General features: G+C 42.9%; 1 protein-coding gene across 1 annotated transcript; it reads left to right on the top strand.

The window, feature by feature from the left end:
* Window positions 1-11,259: 11,259 nt before the first annotated feature.
* On the top strand, window positions 11,260-21,099 carry LOC139222264 (E3 ubiquitin-protein ligase TRIM39-like). Its single transcript, XM_070854236.1, has 3 exons — window positions 11,260-12,900; window positions 16,876-16,971; window positions 20,974-21,099. The coding sequence occupies exons 1-3, from the start codon at window positions 11,260-11,262 to the stop codon at window positions 21,097-21,099; spliced, it is 1,863 nt and encodes a 620-aa protein (XP_070710337.1).
* Window positions 21,100-21,859: the final 760 nt, after the last annotated feature.

Genomic DNA, 21,859 nt, shown 5'->3' with positions numbered 1-21,859 from the left:
CTGCCTGTGGTCTTAAGTTTGATGCATCAGTTGGTTTTGGAGTTAGTTTGATATTTCTGTGGACATTTTATTTCTGTGGGTCTTTCTTTATGTCACTTTTAGCCCTTATTTCGATACATCTGCCCGTTTTACAGTCTTAAGTTTGAGTTTTCTGCCCGTTTTATGGTCTTTAGATAGATTCCTGTGTCTGTTTTGGTCTTTGGTTTGCATTATGAAAGATTCCTCTCTTCTTCCTCTGTCATATTTAAGCTGTGTACTGTTTTTTTAGACTCCTTTGCTCAAGGGCACCGAGGCAGCCGGTCGGTAACCTGCAGCTGCGGTGACAAAGTCAGGCCTGTTACCGTGGTTACCGTAGATAGAGAGTCTGTCATTCATTCGTCTCTCTCTTGTTCATGTCAGTTCAGGTTTCTGAGCCTGACAGGATTATAACCTGACATGAAACACACACACACACACGCACACACACACACACACGCAATAGAGTCTGTGACATTGAGAGAAAATAGAATTGAAGGCTGCAGAGTCACAGTACAAATCAGACGCTATTCACCCTGGAGCGCACACACACAAACACACACTCTAACACTGCACTTTAAAACACACACGCAGACACAAATAATGAAGCACACACACACACACACACACACATACACACACACACCAGTAGTTCTCTGTAGTTTGGATTACCAGCACGGGCTCAGTGTGTGTATGAATCTGGGGATTCAGCAGCAAAGTAAATGTGCACAAGGCTTTCACACACTTAACAAAGCCTTTTTAAACCTGGTTAAGGGTTTACACAGCCAAATGATCAGGTTTCTCCAGCGGAAATCAAGCAGTATTAACTAGGTCTTCAACACCAGTATTGTGGATGCCCCCCTTTTAGGGCTTAGCCTCGCAAAAAGAGGAGCTGAGTTTCAAAATCACTGACGTGTTCTGGACACTTTGGTCCATAGAATGAATCCATATGGAACAAGGAGCTGATGATTTGTGATGACTTTGGCCACCTGCAGGCATTTTATCTAATGTCATCATCAGACCAAAACCTTAACTCGTCTAGTACTTTGTTTCGTCACTGAACACCTGCCAAACTACAGACATCAGCCTGAGTGGTATTTAGGTTGGCATGCTATCACAATTAACTAGAATAGTGGACATGGCAAACATTATGGTGTGTGTCCAACAAATACGAAGTCAATGTCATTGCAAAGACATGAACACATGCGAGAATACATGAGATCGTGACAGGCAACACTTGATTACTTCATTACTTGGTTGTAGTGTTCGCTTGTACTTTTCTATGAAACAAATTAGCATAAGCGCTAGCCCCAGTTAGCACAAGGAGCACAAGCACAAAACTGATTTGGTGATCAAACTGGAGCGAATACCTCGAAGTGAATATTTGCTTCGTGTTTGGTGGGAACACACCTTTATACTTGCTTAGCAGGAGCATGTTAGCACCGTCATTGTGTAAATGTTGCCATATGATGAAAATACCACGATCATCTTCATCAAAACCCAACTTAAGGTCCCCTTACTAGCTTTTTCTGGACCTTAAAACTGCATCACATGGTCCGCATCCACGAATGGAGTTTGCTCAGTCGCTAAGACGCAAAACTGCTGAGTTCAGTAGCTGTTCTGATTTCATCCATAACACTCGAAGGACTTCTCATCCATGTTGAAATATCACACAGCCGTCATCACTGAATGGAGTTTGCTCAGTTGTCATGGAGATGGATATGTTGACATGCTGGATCAGTATTTCATAAACAGTCTTTTAATGAATATACTGTAGTCACGTAGATATCCTGTACTGTTGTGTTAGCGGACACACAGAAATACTTCAGTCAGGTCATTTTTGTGATCACAGGTGTTCCATCGTACCTGAACTCGACGAGGAGGTGACAGACACCCAGAGATGAGAAGTAAATAGCAGAAAGCTCCGCAGCCTAACAAGGTAAATATAGGCCTATAAACAGTCCAGTGATCAAAATTCCAGAGGCAAAGGTTCACTTCATTTTCTGTCTGAACACACCTTCGGTCATGTAGGGTGAAGGTTTGTCCAGAGGGCCTTTATTAGACATTTATTACTTTGACCAACATTGCTGCACTTAACGCTCACAGGATTTGTCCAATTAGGATCTCTGTCATCTCATCTTGCTCTGAAAGGTTACCACTGACAGATGCTTTGTAGCTTTGAATAGAATTGTTGATGAGCTCTCTGCCTCTTCTCATGAATGCTCGCAGTATTTTGATTATATTCGGCAACATAACGTGAATGTGTGGTATTCTGTTCTCATACTCGGACTGAATTTAAACTTACATTTCTTCAATTATGGGTTTCAGTGTTTGCTCTCCAGGCTGGAGGAAGAAGTCGGAAAATAACCATCATTACTTTTTCAGTGGAGTACTTTCTGTACACCCTCGCTCGTATCAGTATTTAACATCATCAAACACTCTTGAGAGTGTCCAGCACCCAGCGTGGATTTTTCAGTCCAGCAGACGGCAGCATCACTCCTGAGTGTCCTGGATGATTGTGGCTCAGGTCCAGCTCTCTCTCTCTCTCTCTCTCTCTCTCTCAGATAGGAAGGGTTGTACTTAAGAGCTGAGGCAAGGGAAGCACAGCATTCCTTTGTGATCAAACAGCCTGACAATCTACACACCCCCACACACACAGACAGTATATATATATATATATATATATATATATATATATATATATATATATATATATATATATATATATATATATATATATATATATATATATACATATATGGTTGACAAAGTCTATAGATTCTGGTTTATACAAGCTTTGTATTAAGGCTGCACGGTGCACATAGTGCTGATATTGACATATGCATGTTTGGTCAGTCAGGACAAACCCACCAACACTCTTCTCAGTACCAGGGTCAGTATGTGCATAACATAATCAGGACAACTAGAAGTCAAAGAGACTTTTTTCGTGAAGTGTGTGTGTGTGTGCTTTTCATCTTTTTATTTTTTCATGGCCCTGACCCTATGTTAAAGACATTAATAATAACAACTTAGATTTCTATAGCGCCTTTCAAAAAAACCCAAGGATGCTTTACATAGGGAAAAGAAAGGGAAAAAATAAAATAAATAAATAAGGAAATATGCAAGACTATAATAATAGCTATGATAATCTTGCTCAGTACCATCTGCCTACATGGCCATTCTATGTAAACCAGAAAACTGGTAGAAAGACACTGGGTATCTCAGTGGATGTCATGTAATGCCGTCTTGTAATCAGTAGGTGATTTGAAATCCCATCGTGCTGAAGTAGCAGACAGATTTGTAATCACACCTCTTCCTCTCAGTCCCACACTTCTGTGTCGTCTTGGACATATGATATTTTCTAAACTACAGTTCTGTGCAAAAGTTTTAGGCAGGTGTGAAGAAATGCTGTAAAGTAAGAACGGTTTCAAAAATATACAATTTAATTGCATAATTTTAACAATTTACAAAATGCAAAGTGAGCCAACGGAAGGGAAGTCTAAATCAAATCAATATTTGGTGTGACCACCCTTTGCCTTCAAAACAGCATCAGTTCTTCTTGGTACACTTGCACACAGTTTTTGAAGGACCTAGGAAGGTAGTTTGTTCCAAACATCTTGGAGAACTAACCACAGATCTTCTGTGGATGTCGGCTGCCTCAGATCTTTCTGTCTCTTCATGTGATCCCAGACAGACTCATTGATGTTGAGATCAGGGCTCTGTGGGGGCCACACCATCACTTCCAGGACTCCTTGTTCTTCTTTATGCTGAAGACGGTTCTTAATGACATTGGCTGTATGTTTGGGGTCGTTGTCCTGCTGCAGAATAAATTTGGGGCCAATCAGGCGCCTCCCTGATGGTAATGCATGATGGATAAATATCTGCCTGTATTTCTCACCATTCAGGACACTATTAACTCTGACCAAATCCTTCCATTTGTAGAAATGCTGCCCCAAACTTGCAATGGAACCTCCACCATGCTTCCAGCTCACTTCTGCAGAGCAGGGCCCTAAAATTCCTTTAACCAGTTTGACCACTGAGAGAAGGCCCAGCATTACTGGGCAGTAGGATGAAAAGCCTGGCACACCCACGGAACAAGGATTACGGTGTGTAACCTCAGTGGTATTTCTAATTGCTTGTTACTGTCTTTCCTATAAATGGAGGGGGAAAGCCACCAGTCTGGAGCCATTATCAGCACTTGACCCAGAGGGATTCATGACAGGTCTAGGAAGCGTCACCACAGGAGCTCTGAGAAAAAGACCGCCACTGTAAGCAAAACTTTTTCAGCCTGCAAAATGACACATGGAGAATAATCCGGAAACATTTCTCAGAAGCAGAAGCAGCCCCTCTAGTAATCGTGGCAGCCACACAAAGAACAGCTTTACCTCCAGGCTGACTGCTGCTGGTGAGGGGGGTGAGGAAGAGGAGAGGGCTGTGGCTGAATGGGGGGGGACATCCCGTGTCCTCTGTGGTCTCCACAGCATCACTGACCTCCCGTAAACATGGATAAATGGGGCAGACACAAGATATTACATTGGTATGTAGAAGACGTTTCATACTCTGAAGCTTTTTAGCATCTACATCTTATGGAAGATATCCTCACAGTGTTCCCCCTGTCCTCTTCGTGGAATTAATGGGTTTATTTGGTTAGAGAACCTTCATCGGATAAATGCTCCCTGAGAATATTTATATATATAAGAAGTCACTGCACCATCATCCTCTGTGGTGGATTTCTGGCAGACTGAAGATTGTATTGAAGGATTTCTAGTTAGTCTGTAAACTGCTGGTATCAGTTACTTTATTCAGAACGATGCATGAACAACATAACAATTTCTACAGCTGACCTTCCAGCTCTGAGCTGTTGTTTGACAAATGCTTCCTGCTCCTCTTCTCTAAAACGTTCTTGATCACCCCCACAGGAGATCTTAAATCATTACCTTTGGTTATAGAATTAGTTTCAAGTCACTTGTTGTACTGTACGTGACAATGTTGAGAAAGATCACTTGAACTTTTTTGTGGTCATTGCGTCACTGTGCAGCACAATAAAAACATTTCTGCGGCCCGTGTGGTTCACACCACTTCATATCTGTACTTCATGACTCAGACATCTACGGTCTTTTTTTTATTCCTTGTTCATCTCAGCAGGGACTATATATCCACCACCATTTTAGTTTAAACTTTATTGTCTCGGAGCTGTAATTTGCACGTTAAAAATGTGCTAAAGATACCACATAAAACAATGTGTGCGAAATGACGGCATACTGTAAAACCTATCATACAATTAAGAGCTGTTAGAACAGAATCCCTGTCGTGTCATTGTATTGTCATTATACTGTGAAGCGCGGTTACGGTAAAGCTTGATTGTTGCTGTGGTTACACACAGTTTGATATGCTGACATTGATTTGGAGCTATGTTTGAATTGTTTCTTTACAAAGAACAGCCACAGGTCAATGACCACCTTTGGACACATCTAAACGAGAGAAGCTGTTTCCCTGTTTCCAGTCTTTGTGTTATGAGTCAGTTGTTATACACTTTAAACACACACACAAACTTTGTTCTAGCCCACAGAACTTTAGTGGACATCCTAAAGTTTCCAAAGACACCAAATATTTAGGCTTAAATTGAGGAAAATGAGTCTGAAATGATGCACAAGACATTGGATGGAAAGGGTGCAGCCATAACAGACATAATGCCTTTGCATATTTTACGCACTGTAAACATAATTTAGCTTCAATGTCAAGTTAAAAGGAGATGAAACAGAATATGTGCAGTATAATATTCTCAGGGAGTGGAGTTTAACAACCGTAAATGTGACATATTATGCAAAATGCCTTTTTTAATGTCTTAACATAAATATGTGCCCCTGGTGTCCCCAGAGATGCTCAAACTAAGAGCAAAGACCATCTTCTCTCCTTTACCCCTGTTCCATCCTTTAAGAAATGTGTGTAGAGACATTCCATTTTAGATTTGGCCTCGTCTGTGACTAGGGATCTAATGATCATGTGACCTCCTCCAGCTCCTCTGCCGGCTGACAGTCCCACCATCTGAAAACCTGAATCCGCCTCGCCGTCTGCCATTACTATGTGGCCAATGCCATCTCTGGTAATAAGATGTTCAAAGTGCGTGTAAAGCATACAAATTGTGCTGTTGTTTGTTGCAAAAACCCCACACAACAGTCTTCATGTCCTCCCACCATCTGTGGAAGTGAAGTCCCAGTGGGTTTACCTTATTCTGGATGATGGAAATGTGACTGTGTGTGTGTGTGTGTGTGTGTGTGTGTGTGTGTGTGTGTGTGTGTGTGTGTGTGTGTGTGTGTGTGTGTGTGTGTGTGTGTGTGTGTGTGTGTGTGTGTGTGTTTCTTAACGAGGGCTGTTAACAGTACAAGCTCAAGAGTGGATCGATACCAGCTGTTTGTGACCTGATATCAGGTCTGGAAATATTTTGCTGTTTATTTGGCCGGTTATTCTGATGAAATCGATGTTAGCTAATGTGGCTCCCCTCCGGAGTGCAGACTGTGCTCAGGCTTGACCCCAGCTGACCCCCCCCCCCCCCCCCCCCCCCCTCCACAGTTAGAGCTAAAATAAAGTGTTTAGACAGAGCCTGACAAGAGAAGTATGCAGTATGAGAAAAGCAATGTGTTTTTTTTTTAACCTTACAACAGGTAAACATATTCTAGTAGGACCCCCAAATACAGGAATGAATCTGAAAATGAGCTTAATATATCTCCTTTAATATGTTATGTAGGATAATTCAGGGGTCAAAGCATGTTAGACAGGTAACTGGTAGCATTGAGTAGAAATCAGCATTGATGTGATAGTTAACCACAGTTTAATCATTACTTCCTTAATGTGCACAAAATAGATGTATTAAGCAGAGAAGATGCTCAGAGAGGAAAGAAGAAGTTATTCCCATGAATGTTTGTCATTTCTGCAAGGTTTGTGTTGACAAAAAGACAAAATTAGCTAAAATTTGGAGGACTAAGTGTCAGTAACATTAAGGTGGCATTCTTGATCCAGTAAGAGAGACGCTTTTCTCCTTCTGCTTCCTCTAACTTCCTGACTGTCAGACTCTCAGCAGTCTGCAGAGTTTTAAAGTGTCTATAGGGCCTGACAGTAAACCACAAGTCAGAGTCCTCATTGCTAACAATACTGTCAGTAATCTGCTGCAGAAAAGTCCTGAGTGCTGCTTTGAGCCTAAACCACATGACCTCAGCGCCCTGGTGGGACATGACAGAAGCCCAGAGAGCCCATGGGTGTACGTGGGTGTGTTTGTGGCTGTGCGGTGTAATGTTTACCGGTAGGGTACACGGTACACTCTGTCATTGTCGAGTCTGTCTGAATGATGCTCCAGTGATATTTGTCCCCACCCCACCCTCCGCTACATTACCGCTCTCACAGAAACAGCAATAACAATATCCAGAAATAATGTCATCTCACACTGCATAGACTACATGTGCCTGCTGAAAATAACATCACATCGATCAGGATGAGAAGTAAAAGTATTACCACACAACACACGCTGTTCAAAAACATGCAGCGAGGAGGAGAGGTTCACTCTGGTTGGTTTTTCTCCTGTGATGATGATGATGATAGCGTACGGTCCATCGCATTTTTGGAAAAAAGAAGAAAATTCATCATGTGATTTCAAAGCTCAACGGGTACCTTCATAGAGACGTAGTGGAGTCAATATTCTGCAAGTGAAGTACCGATACTAAAGATATGTACTTCAGTATAGTATTCAAGTAAGTTTATTTTGTTAATGTCCACTCTGGTCCTGTGACTGTTGCATATTATTATACTACTGTACAGTCTTTTATTCCTGATGCATGCACGTAACTGTAACTAATGATTATTTACATTCTGTAGTCATCTGCTCATTATTTTCACCATTACTAATAGATTAGCAGATTCCTCATTTCAGGTGGACTTGTGTGTTCTATTGGGTTGTTGTAATATTTTTGAAGCACTTTATATTTTTTCCCACGAGCAAAACTCTTAATTTTCAAAGAAACTAAAGCTGTCAAATCATTGGAGTAGAGTAGATTGTACTTAATTACAATGCTTGAGTACTGTATTCCCATCTCCACCTGCTGCTCATTTAATCATGCAGCACTTTGGAATTAAAATCAATTATTGGGTGAGTGAAGAGTGTGCTGCCATATTCCTGTATCTCCTCGTCTGCGTTTGTGTTTCTCATGCTGAATATTCCAAGTGCTTGTGCAAAGCTAAGACTAAAGGCTAGTCTCTGCTCTATCCTCCATCCATCTGTCATCTGCTGCCAATAAGCTAGTCCACTTGTCCTTCTGCCCAGCAAGGTTTTCCAGCGCCTCCTGGTTGATCCCAAAGAGCTATATAATCTTTCTGGATCTGCCCCGGGGTTCTCCTGCCAGTTGGATGAGCCCGGGAAAAAAAAGCACCCAGGGGGATCCTGATCTAATGCCGTAACCAGCTCAGCTGGCTCCTTTAGACCAGCTTCCTCTGAGAGGTGTGAATCACAAAATGAATTAAAGCTGCAAGCAGCGTTGGAGGGCCCTCGCACCTTCGTGCACATCGGGTTGGGCGGCGGCTTCATCCTGTTGCCGGACGCCGACCCTTCCATGCCAAGCTCAGAATTTTCATGTATTTTCGGACAGTGCATCAAGGAGTCACTTCCTGTGTCCCCTATGTGGCGCTAGAGAACAGCCACTAATCATCTCCTATATTCCAGTATATGAAGTGTTGACTACACTGTGAAAATTTCATGCAAATCAAATGATGATTAGCACAAAAGTCTTACTTCCTGTTGTCACTAGGTGTCTTCAGGCCGGGAGTTTTATTAATCATGACAAGTTTGGAGCAGGTTGGATAATGTGGGGAAACTGAACTGTAATGGCTTAATGTTTTTGGTAACATGTGCCTATGAAGTCAAAGTGTCAGTCAGAAAAACCTCTTGACTGGTGTCCCCATAAGTTCTTTATTTTACATTTTTAAAGGGATCACTGCAAAGGCTTCTGTCACCATGCTTGTGTCTGACACTAATTTGTGGAGCAAATATTAGATATTCTTGACTTTGCGTTACAGCGTTGCAAGAAATCAGTTTCGCTTGCCAACCTGCAGTCAGCTTTTCAGGACCATGTGAAAAGCCAAAGCTTTTGGTTTACACCAGCATGCTGAAGGGCTAGGAGAAGCACATCAACCAAGAAAACAGATTCATCACTGACACCCTTTTCCAAAACAAACTTGGCTTCATTTTTGGAGTCCGCCATGCGGCTCATTTGAAAAGGAAGAGAGTTTTCTCAGGCTGGACTGAGTTCAGTACAAACCAAAAAACACAGAGTGCACCGCAGAGAAAAGATCCCAGCAGCAAAGACAGACTGAAGCTGCTGGCAGCTGCAAAAACGCCACTCACCATCAGAAGAGAGACTTTGTAAATCAGCTTAAACAGAGTTTGGCTTCATGCAACATTAATGTGAAGAGCTGCAGTGGAAACCATGCTGACAATACAGAAGGCTGTCGACCTATCTGACTGACAGGCCGCATGTACGGTGGAGTCACTAATGTGGTTAACTTGCTGCAGGGTTAGCTGTAGTATATGTAGAGGTTGGTTCCATATTACACCAGATAATGTGCTGGAAACTCATGTCCAGCTTCATTAGAACACCATCCTTTAGATTTAAAGCAAGTGTCTACAGCAACAATTGCAGCTCTGTATTGTAAAGAGAAACAATTTGGAAGTTTGATAAAAGTCCAAATTTAAGAGCTGGCAGGTGTCATGGGTAGTCTGGCTCACAGGAAGTAGGATACCAGTGTAAAGCCAGCCATTATCTCTGAGATTCTGACTTGTTAAAGTCCCTTTTGCAAAGTGGAACAACTTTTACTGATAAAATGACAAACAGAACTCGATAGCATTGTGGAACTGATATCACACAAGCTTGTGACAAGTGGAACAGATCGGTCAAATGGATGTCTGTAGTGCATGCTGCTGCTAGAGCTAAAAGATGCAAAATCAGCTCTGACTGATGATGGCTGTGTCTGAAAATGGATCAACATCTGGCATGAGAGTCTAGCAAGACAGAGTCTGAGACACGAGCCTCTGTGATATTGGTTTGATAGCGTTGTAAAGCTACATAAAGCTGCTAAATTTGTCTGGTTAGAAGTCCAGTGAGCCCCTCCAGAGCTGAAGTACAGGCAGCAGTCACCTCTGGGACGCCGATGATCAAGTTATGTTTGGCTTTTTTATCAGTAAAAGCCGTAACACATTGTCGACATGTATCCTTTACTGTCTCATGTGGTGTTTTTCTTTTGTGGGGATTTAGCACTTTTGATACGAGGGCCCCTCGTTCTAGCAAAACGAGTTTTCCCTCTGCACCCATCTTACCAGATCGCTGAATCTGTATCGTGGGCTTAGCGCTACCCAAGACACTTGTGATTGGTTTAGAAATACAAGCAAGGCAAGACGTTTTTCCCTCCATACCAGAATGGTGATGTAAGAAATGATGTCTTTTAACAGTAGGATAGAACTCAGAGGTGACTGGTTTGTCCATTCAATAACACGTTCTGCTTATTGCTCCATCACTGCTCCATCATGCTTGAGCTTCACTGTTGCGAATGACGTGCGTAAAGTGTGATGTGGAACATGATACAGGCGTGGCTATCAGAAAGAAAACCTGTTTTTCAGGGTGAGTTTTGCTCCGCGTTCCTCTCGCACTGTGAGCACAGCTGCATTCTGGATCAGTTTCTATCTAAAGATTACTTTAACTGGTATCGTCACCGTCATCGTAGACCTGAAAGATCGCTGCCTAAAGGTATTTGGATGTAGGTTTGAAATGCACAGGAAAACAAGTGAAGTGTGTTGCAGATTTGAGATGTTTACATGCATGTTTACTTGTCTTTTCACTATGAAACTTATCAAAACTGTTACTGACATGAATTTAAGCTGCCAACAGCAGTTCTTTATAGAGGGAAGAAACAGGCACTTTTCAAGCTTTAGAGGAAGTCCTCTGCTACTGAGGAGAACACTGAGCTGATCAAATGAGGAAATGCTAAATGCTGAGCGCCGTCTGGTGTTGTTTGTACGTCTGGTTAAGCTGGTGGCCTGGCTGCACAGTGTCATGGATAAGACAACTGCTTTTCAAGGTTAAAGGTTGAATAGCAGCATGAACTGAAGTCAGTTTTCATCTGACAGTTCCAATAATGCAAAAATTAGAATAGTTGTGTAATGACACTGGTATGTCCCACTTTCTCTTTTGGTTGCAGGAGATCAACATGTCGTCTGCCAACTATCTGCTGACTGAAGAGCAACTTCTCTGCAGCATCTGTCTGGATGTGTTCACTGATCCAGTCACACTGGCATGTGGACACAACTTCTGCAAATCCTGCATCACGCAGCACCTGAATTTTAACTCCCAGCACCAGTGTCCCATGTGTAAAGAGCAAGTTGGCAGAAAATATAAACTTGGGGTCAATACTTTTATATCTGAGATGGCCGTTCAGTTCAGACAGTCAGCTGGAATGAAAGATAGAGACAGCTCAGAGGAACAAGTTGCCAAACCCAGAACAGTTTCTCATGACATTCTTACTGAAAGTAAATGGAGAGCCCTGCAGTCCTGCCTGTTGTTAGCGTTAAGCTTGACGTGTCTGAGCATCTACTTTGCAACTAACGTAAAGCTTCATCAAATGGTGTCCAGCCAGAATTCAGACCAGCTGTTTAATACTGTAGAGGATGTGTGTACTGAGCATGGCAAACCTCTGGAGCTCTACTGCAAGAACGAACAAATGCCCATATGTCGGTCGTGTGCTGACTCAAGCCACAGGTCCCACCACGTTGTTCCTCTGAAAGAAGAATACGAAGCAAAGAAGGCAGAGCTCAGGAGCACAGAGGCTGATATTCAAAAGAAGATTCAGGACAGACAGTTGAAATATCAGGAGATCAAACACTCAGCGAAGCTCATCAAGGAAGCTGCAAGCAGAGAGATGGCAGATGGCGTTCAGGTCTTCACTGCTTTGATACAGTCTTTGGAGAGAGCCAAGGTCGACCTCCTCAAGATGATCGAGGAGAAGCAGAACATGGCACAGAAACAGGCCAAAGATTTCATCCAGGACCTGGAGCAAGAAATCTCTGAGCTGGTGAAGAAACGTGCTGAGGTGGAGCAGCTCTCACGCACAAAAGACCCCCTCCACTTCCTCCAGAGCTTCCCATCCCTGAGCGCCGCTCCTCTCACCAAAGACTGGACTGAGGTCAGCGTTTGTCCAACATCTTATGAAGGAATCACGACAACAGTTTTGGTGAGTGCGGTGGACCAGCTGACAGAGACGATCAGAGATGAGACGAAGAAGCTGCACGAAGCCAAGCTGAGAAACGTCCAGCAGTTTGCGGTGGATGTGACTCTGGATCCTGATACAGCACATCCTGCTCTCATCCTGTCTGATGATGGCAAACAAGTGCACTGCAGTGATGCGTGGAATGAACTCCCGGAAATCCCAAAACGATTTAAACCTGCAATTAATGTCTTGGGAAAACAGAGTTTGTCTTGTGGAAGACTTCACTATGATGTCCAAGTCACAGGAAAGACTGGATGGACTTTAGGAGTAGCCAGAGAGTCAGTCAAAAGGAAGGGAGAACTAAACGTAAACCCTGAGAATGGCTACTGGACTATATGTCTGAGAAAAGGAAAAGAGCATTTTGCACTTGCTAGTCATCCTGTCCCCCTCTCTGTGAATTACCATCTTGAGAAGGTGAGAGTGTTTGTGGATTATGAGGAGGGTCTGGTCTCCTTTTATGACGTAGATGCTGCAGAGCTTCTTTACTCATTTACTGGCTGCTCCTTCACTGAAAAACTCTACCCGTTCTTCAGTCCTGGTGCTGCTGACGGTGGCAATAACTCTGCCCCTCTGATTATCTTACCTGTCAGTCAATACAGACTAAACTAATCATAACTAATGATTAAACTAATAACCTGCTCGGTTTTATACTTACAGCTGTTAACACGTTCATTGTTGTGTCAGTCGTTTTTTGTGGATAGCAGGCAGCTACTTCTCGGTATATTCTATGGCATTACTTAGTTGTTGCTAGGTGGGTGCTGGGGTGTCACTTGTTGATTGCTACATGTTGAAGGGTGGTATTTACATTCCTCCTGATGCTAGGATGTTGTAACGAGTTTGCTACAGTGTTGTGGCTGGTTGTTGAATGGTAACTACGGTGTTCTAGGTGGTTACTAAATGGTTACCATGGTGTTTTGGTCAGTACCTAGGTGGTTGTTATGGTGCACTAGGTGGCTGCAGAATTTAATGTGTTTTCTATATGGTGTTATTTGTAGTGCTGACAGATAAATCACATTTTCACTGTCTTCACGCTGTGAACATCTGTGATGAATTCACGTACACTGCCTGAAATGAGATAACGAAGAAGTCATTCATCCCTTTTCCTGGCTCATCAAGGCCTTCTTTTTTGCCTACGCTGAGGGTTTCTTCTCTCTGTCCGTTTGCTTCTCCTGGTAGGTTACCACCTTACCTCAGTTCACATGTCGCAATTATCACCTTACCTCTGTTTATATGTTTCAGTATTCATAGTAGCCTTGTATATACCGTGTTCATATGTTTATTTTCCAATTTTTATTTTTTTACTTTATTTTATTCTTATTATGCGGCTTTATTTTTTTTCCTACCTTTATATTTCCTTTTAATAATGTGCCTTGTTTTTACATGCCTCTTGCTGCTCATGCCTTAAATTGCCCCCCTGGGGACAAATAAAGTTTTCTTGAACTCTCTGGGTCTCCTGGTGGCTCATCCGTGACTATCATCCTCCACCAGAGGCTGCGACCAGCGGGTTGAAGGTTTCCCTTCAGCTGAAGGTGTTGAGTTTTAACCCCTTTTAGTCTGGGCCTTGTCCTGACCAGATGCCCGCGTCCTTACTAAACCCCCTTCACCTCTTCTACAACACCCACAACCTGCTCTCTGTACCACCAGGCCTGGCACACCATTCAGAACCTTAGCCCATGTGCAGTGGCTGGTGTTGTCTCTCTTTATGTGTGAGTTATCAAAGAGAGTTAAGAGAGAGTTTGAATCCCTTTTTTCATCAGTTCTTTCAAATTGCCATGTTTACTTTATATTAATTTAAGTTGTTTTCTCCCTGGTATGTTTTTATTTCAATAGAGTATTGTAAGACATGTTCTTGTTGAGATTACAAGACAATAACAAAAGGCTCAAGGATGGATCAATACCAGCTGTCTGTGAGCAGACTTCAGGCTTAGAAGCTATGTCATATTTTATGATTGGCTGAATGAACATTTTGAACATTATAACATGTAAACATATTATACCCTCAAATACACATACAAACATGAAAATGAGCGTAATATGTCTCCTTAAGGCTAAATCTAGTCTAATACATCTGTTCTAAACTTATATATTCTATCCAATCAGTATCAGGAGGTTTCTTAAGGTCTTAAGTCTGGGTGAAGATTAGCCAACAAGGATACAATCGGAGACCTCTGGTGGACGACTGAGCTGTGACCCAGTATACAGTACGAGTCTGTCCTGGGACGATGCTGGATGATGCCCATCAGACACAGAATAGTGCTGAGAAAGCACTGGGCCGTAATGAGAGGACTGTTAGTGGTTTAGGAAGCCTTAGTCATTGGAAAGGCTCTGGGAGACACTGTGCAGGCATTGGTGGAGCAGGTGTGGACCCAAAGGACATAACATGAGTAAGTAAGATTTCAAAGCTCCTCAATATGTCAATCAGTGGTTTGTCTGATTTCAGAAGTGCTCAGTTTCAGTGCTTCTGGGAAATTTGGAGGTGTAGGACATTCATCTGCTGCTATATCAAAATTATCTGTCCAAAATGTTGTCCCATTTCATCCAGTAGATGTTGAGACATTTACTGAAATCCAAAAAGGTCAACCTTCTAGTCACTCTACAGGAAAAGTCAGATGACCACTAGAATTGATCATCTGGGGGCTCTGAATATCTGCAGCAAATCTCATGACAATCCATCCAATTGTGGTTGAGATATTTCAATCTGGATAAAAGTGGTGGACTGATAGACGAACAGAATTACAAACCAACTGAGAAAATACCACTCCCATATGGCTTATAGACTAATTATAGGTCACATGTAATGTATCTGTTTTGTCATCTGCAGCCAAACCAGTTTGTGAAACCAACTACCCCTGACACATGGCACTGCAGGCAGTTTCAGTGCAATTCAATTATACTGCAACTGTTGCTGGAGTTTTGACCTTTTGAGACAGCCAAACGCTTGACAGGCCTGCTGCACCTAATCATGGTTGCTAAACTACGACTGAACGATTGCTGCTTGGGGGAGGGGTTGACGAACAGCTTGATGAGCACTTCGCTTCAAATGTGTTGGAGGGACTTTACATATTCAGCGTTTGTGAGCTGGGGATAGGTTGCATTTTTGGGATTAGTGCAGGTTAAGTTTTGGTTGCCGCACTTTTGTTTTGGGTTTTCCTCCATACTTTGCCTATAAGAGTCTCAACTTTTCAGGAGAAATATCAGTGTGCATCCTTACAAAACTAAAGCTGGAAGTCAGCAAAGGCTGGATGGATTATGGTAATGTGTCAGAGGCCAGGTGCATGATGGGAATAGAGATGGATGTGACAGTGCTGGTTGGTTAGGATATGAGGCAGATTATGGAAATATGATGGTCTGGATTTCAGATTTCCTCCAAAGCTCAAAGACTTAGAGAGTCTTATCTGAAACAGATTAACTTTCTATGAAGGTCTGTCTCTCTCTCAGCCTGTCTGACTGCCTCTCTTCTCTTGTTCTTTCCGTCTGTCTTAAAAGGTGTGCGTCTCTCTATTTCTGTCTGTCTCTCAGCTCAACATAGCACCCGCTCAGCTAAATCAAACACAGCGTCTCTCTTCGTGACAGAAATGTGACTTAGTGTGCGTACAGTTTGTGTGTTAGACGGCAGATCACCTTCACTTCGACCGTGCAACTGCACGCAAAACGACATGACTCGTAATATAGTCCGGTTTTAAGTCTGTGTGGCTTCAGAAAAAGGAATCTGAAGATTGAAGATTGAAGATTGAAGCCTCGCCCGCAAGAGGTGGAGCATACCAGTAGGTCACAGGACAAACACACAGAGGCGGACAACCATTGATGTCCACAGCCACACCTACAGATGAATTTAGTTCTGTGGGAGGAAGTCGAAGTACCGTTGAGGGACGCATTTGTGGTTTTGAGGTAAATAGGTTCGATGGATTTCCATTCATGGTGCAAAGAGACGGAATTGCAATTGTGCAGCCTCCTTAAAGAACACACTTAAAGAAGTGTGTGTGTGTGTGTGTGTGCATGCCTTTGTATATCGCACATTCCTTCATCTCTGCTGGTTAGAAGCTCTTTCAGAAAGTTTCAAACTTCATTTTTACTTTATAATTCCTGGATCCTGGTTGTTCTCAGCTATATCATTCAGTCAGATATAGGATCATAGTCATCTGACGTGGATTTTGAGGTTATTTTCAAATCCTGCCCATTGCTATTGCTAGCAGACTATTTGCACATCGCCATGGCTATGTGTGGACGTCAGACTGCTCAAACAGGACCTTGAGAAAAAGAGATGAGGCTGGGCTCTTTGTCCGTAGCCACCACTCATTTGTCCATGGCTAACTCTTCCATGAGTCCGTCCGCCAAGCGCTCAGCTGCTGAGCACGCTTCTCTGGTCCGGTTCGGTCACCACCAGAGGGGAAGGCGATCCTTTAAACTGATGCCGTGGCCCTGAATGATGACATCTGGCCCACCCTCTGGGCTAAACGCTCCCCCTGTAAGCTGGGTGCATCAGATACTCTGTAGCTGAGTAACAAATCCAGGCCCTGGACAGTGGAAATGATCCGCGTTCTCCATTGTGGCACCTGCCAGAGAACCACCCATCCTCTGCCCGAGCCTCCACCCTCGAGCCGCCTGGTGGCTCCTCTGCTAACGTGGACGCTGCCTCGCCTGCTGTCCGGAGGCCAGGTGTGTTCATCCAGGTGACTGCTGAGCGGGCTGGCTGCTCCTTTGCCACTGAGTTTGCATATCAGAAGCCTGCTCCCAAAAATGGATTATATCCAAGCCTTCATACGTAAATCCTCCCCAGATGTCCTCATCCTGACAGAAACATGGCTCTCCCCTAAAATCCCTAATAATTCAATTCAATTCAATTCAATTCAATTTTATTTGTATAGCCCAATATCACAACAGAGTGTCTCATAGTGCTTTACAAAGTTCACTGAAATAAACAAGTGTAAGCGAACAAACAATCTAATAAAGAGTCCAGCAGTCGATGAAGCCAATGGATCAGTCCGATGGATCAGTCATCAATGTTATCTCTATAGCTGGATACAACATTTTTAGATGCAATTGTCAAAGTAAGGGAGGTGGAGTACTAATTTCTGTGAAGGACTGCCTCACTGTTGATGAAACTTCCACATGCTCTGAACCAAAATCTGAATATATAGTTTTGGATCTCTATCTTGGAATCTTAACCTGGACTGGCTCTCTGACAGCTCTAACAAATTAAAAGAACAGTGCCTGGAACTTCATTTTTTTCAACTCATAGACAAGTCAAACTCTCCGTAGGGTAAAAACATGCGAAAACACAGGTACAGATAACCTTGACCCATATCTCCTTCATCTAAGTGCTCCATTTATCTGCCCACCCTTAGCTCTTATTTTCAACCAAACTCTTCTCACAGGCTCAATTCCAGCTTTATGGAAAAGTGCCTTACAAGTGCTGTTATATAAAAGTGGTGACATCTCAGACCTTAGCAACTACCGTCCAATTTCCAAACTTCCTTTTTTTTTTTAGTTTACGACTATGTGCCTTCATTGACTCACAGAACATATTACAGCCACAATAGTCTGTTTTTTGCCCGGGTCACAGCATAATAACAGCTGCAGCTGCAGTTATTGATAACAATGTCTCCTCCCTGGATAAAAAACAGACATGTGCTGCCCTCCTCCTCATTTACGTCTCAAAAGCATTCGACACCGTTGATCACATAATCCTGCTCTAAAAACTTCAGTTTATAGGTCTCGATGAAGCTTCACTTAACTGGTTCCACTCATAGAAAGAAAGAACTTGGGTTGTTGCTGCCGACGGTTCTCACTCAGGCCTTCTTACCATTAGAAAGGGGGTGCCACAGGGGTCTATCTTTGGACCATTGCTGTTCGCACCATCAATCATCCTAAACAATACTTATATGCCCCATCTTCAGTCTACATTTGTTTTTTCCAGGTAGCACTTGTTAGTCTTTTCTGCATTTAAAGCTAGTTTATGATCAAGTACATAGTATTCTCCACCTCCACCACTGACGCTGACTATCTTACTAGTAAAACTTTAAAAGGCGCCCATATTACTCTTACTGAGTCATACAAATACTTAGGAATTTGGCTTGATAGCAGATTATCATTCAAGACTCATGCAACATTTGACTCAAAAATTAAAAATCAAACTGGGTTTCCTGTACAGGATTAAAGCTTGTCTGTCTCCATCCAACCATAAAACTATTGTGCAATCAACCATTATGTCTGTTCTGGACTATGGAGATTTTCTGTATTGTCATGCAGCCCCATCAGCTCTTCTGCAGTTAAACCCTGCGTGTCACCGTGCATTACGCTTTATCACAAACGACAAATTCAGGACTCATCATTGTTCTCTGTATCAGACGGTTGGATGGACTTCCTTGTAGACGAGAAGAAACAGGCACCTCATATTGTTCATTTACAAAGCTCTGCCGTCCTGACTACCTCACATCTCTTCTCTCATTCATCCACTAACCTCAGTACACGATCCAGTGCCTATCTAACTTTAGAGATCCCTCACACCCGCACTAATGTTTCAGGTATGGTCAGGGTTCAGATATAATGCACATTTTTAATGGAATGAAGTGCAATCCGCCCTCAAACTGGAGTCACTCATCACCATTAGAGAATGTAAAACCTTATCTTTGTTGATTCTCATCACTGCATCGTGTAATCGCTCGCTCTCTTTCTCGTTATTGTTTAGTTGTGTTTTGTGTAAATTTCTTTTTTGTTGTGAATGTTCTCAGGTCTGTCCTGTAAAAGAGTTCTTAATCTCAATGGGACAGCCTGTGTGAGTGTCTTCACATCTATAGAAAGACAAGAGCGTGTGTGTGTGTTTGAAAGAGAAAAATAGATGGTAGTATTTGTAAAGAAGATGATTAAAAACTGTGTTTGGTTTCAACTTAAACTGGAACTCCGTCGTTCATGGATGTAGCAGATTTGCCAAATTAAATCAGTAAACAAAAAAATATGAGTAATATGAATAATTATTATTCTTTCAATGTGAACAAAAAGTGCTATTCCGGCTCCTCTTCAGGCCTTCAACCTCTTCCCAACCCTCTATTACTCCTCCAATGACTGCTGGGCCCACTGAGACAGATAATCTCTTTATTTTCAACTTGCGTGCGCCTATTGAGTCGGATTAAAAGTAAGAGAGTGTCCTTCTGTGTTTTCAGGTAAATTTAAGCTTTTCTCGTGAAGTTTTTTTGGTCTGAGAGAAAACGGCTGAATCAGCATCACCACTAAATGAGGTTTCAATTACACAGAGACAGATGAGCGCATCAGTGATGTTGTACCTGTCGCTCATCCCTCCAGCTTCATTAACTTCCTGTTTCTGAAGCTCGCCTCTCATCTCCATGACCGTGTCTGTTTAAATGAGCTGTCTATCAACCAGCCCCACCACCACCACCACCACAAGCCACAATTACCCCGACATTATTACCTCAACGTACAAGACAGAGGATTAAAACCTCTTTCGGTGCTGTCGGTTCGCTTTAATGCAAGCACATGCTGAAAAAGCAGAGAACTGCACCTGACACAGAGAGGAAGAAATGTCAGAATATTCATTTCAATTTGGTTCGACTGAAAGAGAAGAAACAACTCGACTTTTAGCGCCTCAGATTGCATTTAGTGTTCCTGCTTATATCCTGGCATGTTTTCGCTAATGCTGAGTCTGCACTGTTTTGGCAGTTAGTACACAGAAAGTGAATGTAAAAGATTCCCATAAACAGACATCGATCTATGACTCTGTGACAGCGGAACTGAGTTGAGGATTTTATGTTCTGAATGCCTCAAGAACAACCTCACCACTGACATTTGTTTCATTTTTTTTCTTCTTTTTCTTCGCACCACGAACCAAACAAACTCTTTCATCCTCCTCAAGGACACAAATGTCTTCAGGGACTTCGGGCCGGAACATGAACATCCTCGACGAAAGCTGGAACCCCCTCAAGCACCCCATGACCCACCGTTAGAGGTAATTATGGACCTGCCATGAAGGACATCGCCATTGGATATTCAGTGTTCCGGATTTGGAAACCAACCCCAGATGAGAACATTAACTGTTGTAGTTTAGAGCTGCAGCCAGCAGATGGCGACAAATCACCATAAAACAAACCTGCTGTCACTAAAGCAGAGTGAGGCTCCTTCCCTCTATCAAAGAACCTTTATTCCTTGTTTGAAGTCTTACCAAAGAGCATCTGTCTGTCAAAATGTTGGATCCCTGCAGGAATACCACGCAGATTTAAATGTATAGGATCCAAAGTTTTGATGTTTCTGTGTTACGAGGGTTAAGATAATGTGGAAGTCAATTTTGTTGCTGTTGGTGATCGTTCGGATGAGATAAGGGTTTGGTTTTAAGGGTACAAATCTGTGTCCGCGAATGATTTGCGTGTTTGTGATTCACATTTGATTAGTTTTTACCACATGAACCTAGGTTAATGAGTACTGACAGCACTTATCGATAATCAGCAAGAAACATTTCATGGATTCAAACCACATCTTACAAGAGCCCCACATTTTACTCCAGGACACTCGATGACCTCCTCTTCTTGAATGTTCCATGTACCCCCCTCTATATTTCCTGTAACATTCTTAAAGACCCCAACAGCTTCCTCAACGCCCCTTATAACCTCTTTACAACGATCCACACACAACCTCCTCACTGATCAATAGATCCCCATCAAGCATTCTTACGTCTTCCTCAAGGAGGCCTACACACTCTACATTGCCCCTTACAACCTCTTCACGGACCCCTACGACACCCCCAGGAAGCCCTTCAACACCATCAAGAATGCATAAAACTTCTTCAAGTTTTCCTCAACGGCCCCCACAGCTTCTTAAGACGACTACAAGATCTTCGAGGCCCCCCCCCCCACATCCTCCTCAAGGTCCCCTGCAACCTTTTCTTTGTCGTTTAGTGCTAATTATCAAATGCTAGCATGCTGACACTCAAGTAAGATGGTAAACACAAAGACTGTAAGAAGAGGACGTAGCCAGCGTGATACCTCCCACTGATTTGTGGACGGCCATTTTGAAGCCGCAGGTTTGGCTTTATGGGCGTCGCCATCTTGTTTTTTTTTTTTTTTTTTGGAGCCAGAAGAGAATGCAGGTTTAAGGCTCTTCTACACCGGCTTCACTTTTCAGAGCCGGAAGCTACGTCCATTTCTTCGTCCATTGTGCGTGCACGGATGCATCGTAAGACCTGGATACGACGCTGCCACTCAGCTTTGCTTCCGATTATTCCCAGTGGCCGCTGTTGCAACAACAAAAAAAAAAAATCCCCAACAACGGCCCCAAAAACATGTTCCACAATGAGCGCCACTGTGAAAGACACGGGGTTTAATCTATGCCAAATCTTCCCAAAGCCCAGAAAAGTCATTTTTCTTCTGAGTGACGTTGCCACTGTGTACAAGCCATTCACAGGCATGGCTGGGCCCGAGGCATGATGGGAGGAACACTTCTGTGTGTATTCAGCGGGACACATTCCCTGAAAGCTAAACACTTTTTTTTTTTTTTGCATGAATACGAGCAAACGTTCGGGTCCAAAATCCACCTTTGA

This window comes from Pempheris klunzingeri, chromosome 22 (assembly GCF_042242105.1).
Source record: "Pempheris klunzingeri isolate RE-2024b chromosome 22, fPemKlu1.hap1, whole genome shotgun sequence".
Taxonomy (NCBI): domain Eukaryota; kingdom Metazoa; phylum Chordata; class Actinopteri; order Acropomatiformes; family Pempheridae; genus Pempheris; species Pempheris klunzingeri.
This window is presented reverse-complemented; position numbering and strand designations above follow the sequence as displayed.

Bases quoted from the DNA above. Each gene is read 5' to 3' on its own strand.
- LOC139222264 (XM_070854236.1), top strand. From the start codon at position 11,260: ATGTCGTCTGCCAACTATCTGCTGACTGAAGAGCAACTTCTCTGCAGC. The intron at 12,901-16,875 runs GTCAGTCAATAC...GGCACCTGCCAG, and splicing joins CCCCTCTGATTATCTTACCT to AGAACCACCCATCCTCTGCC. The intron at 16,972-20,973 runs GTGTGTTCATCC...ACTGATCAATAG, and splicing joins GCCTGCTGTCCGGAGGCCAG to ATCCCCATCAAGCATTCTTA.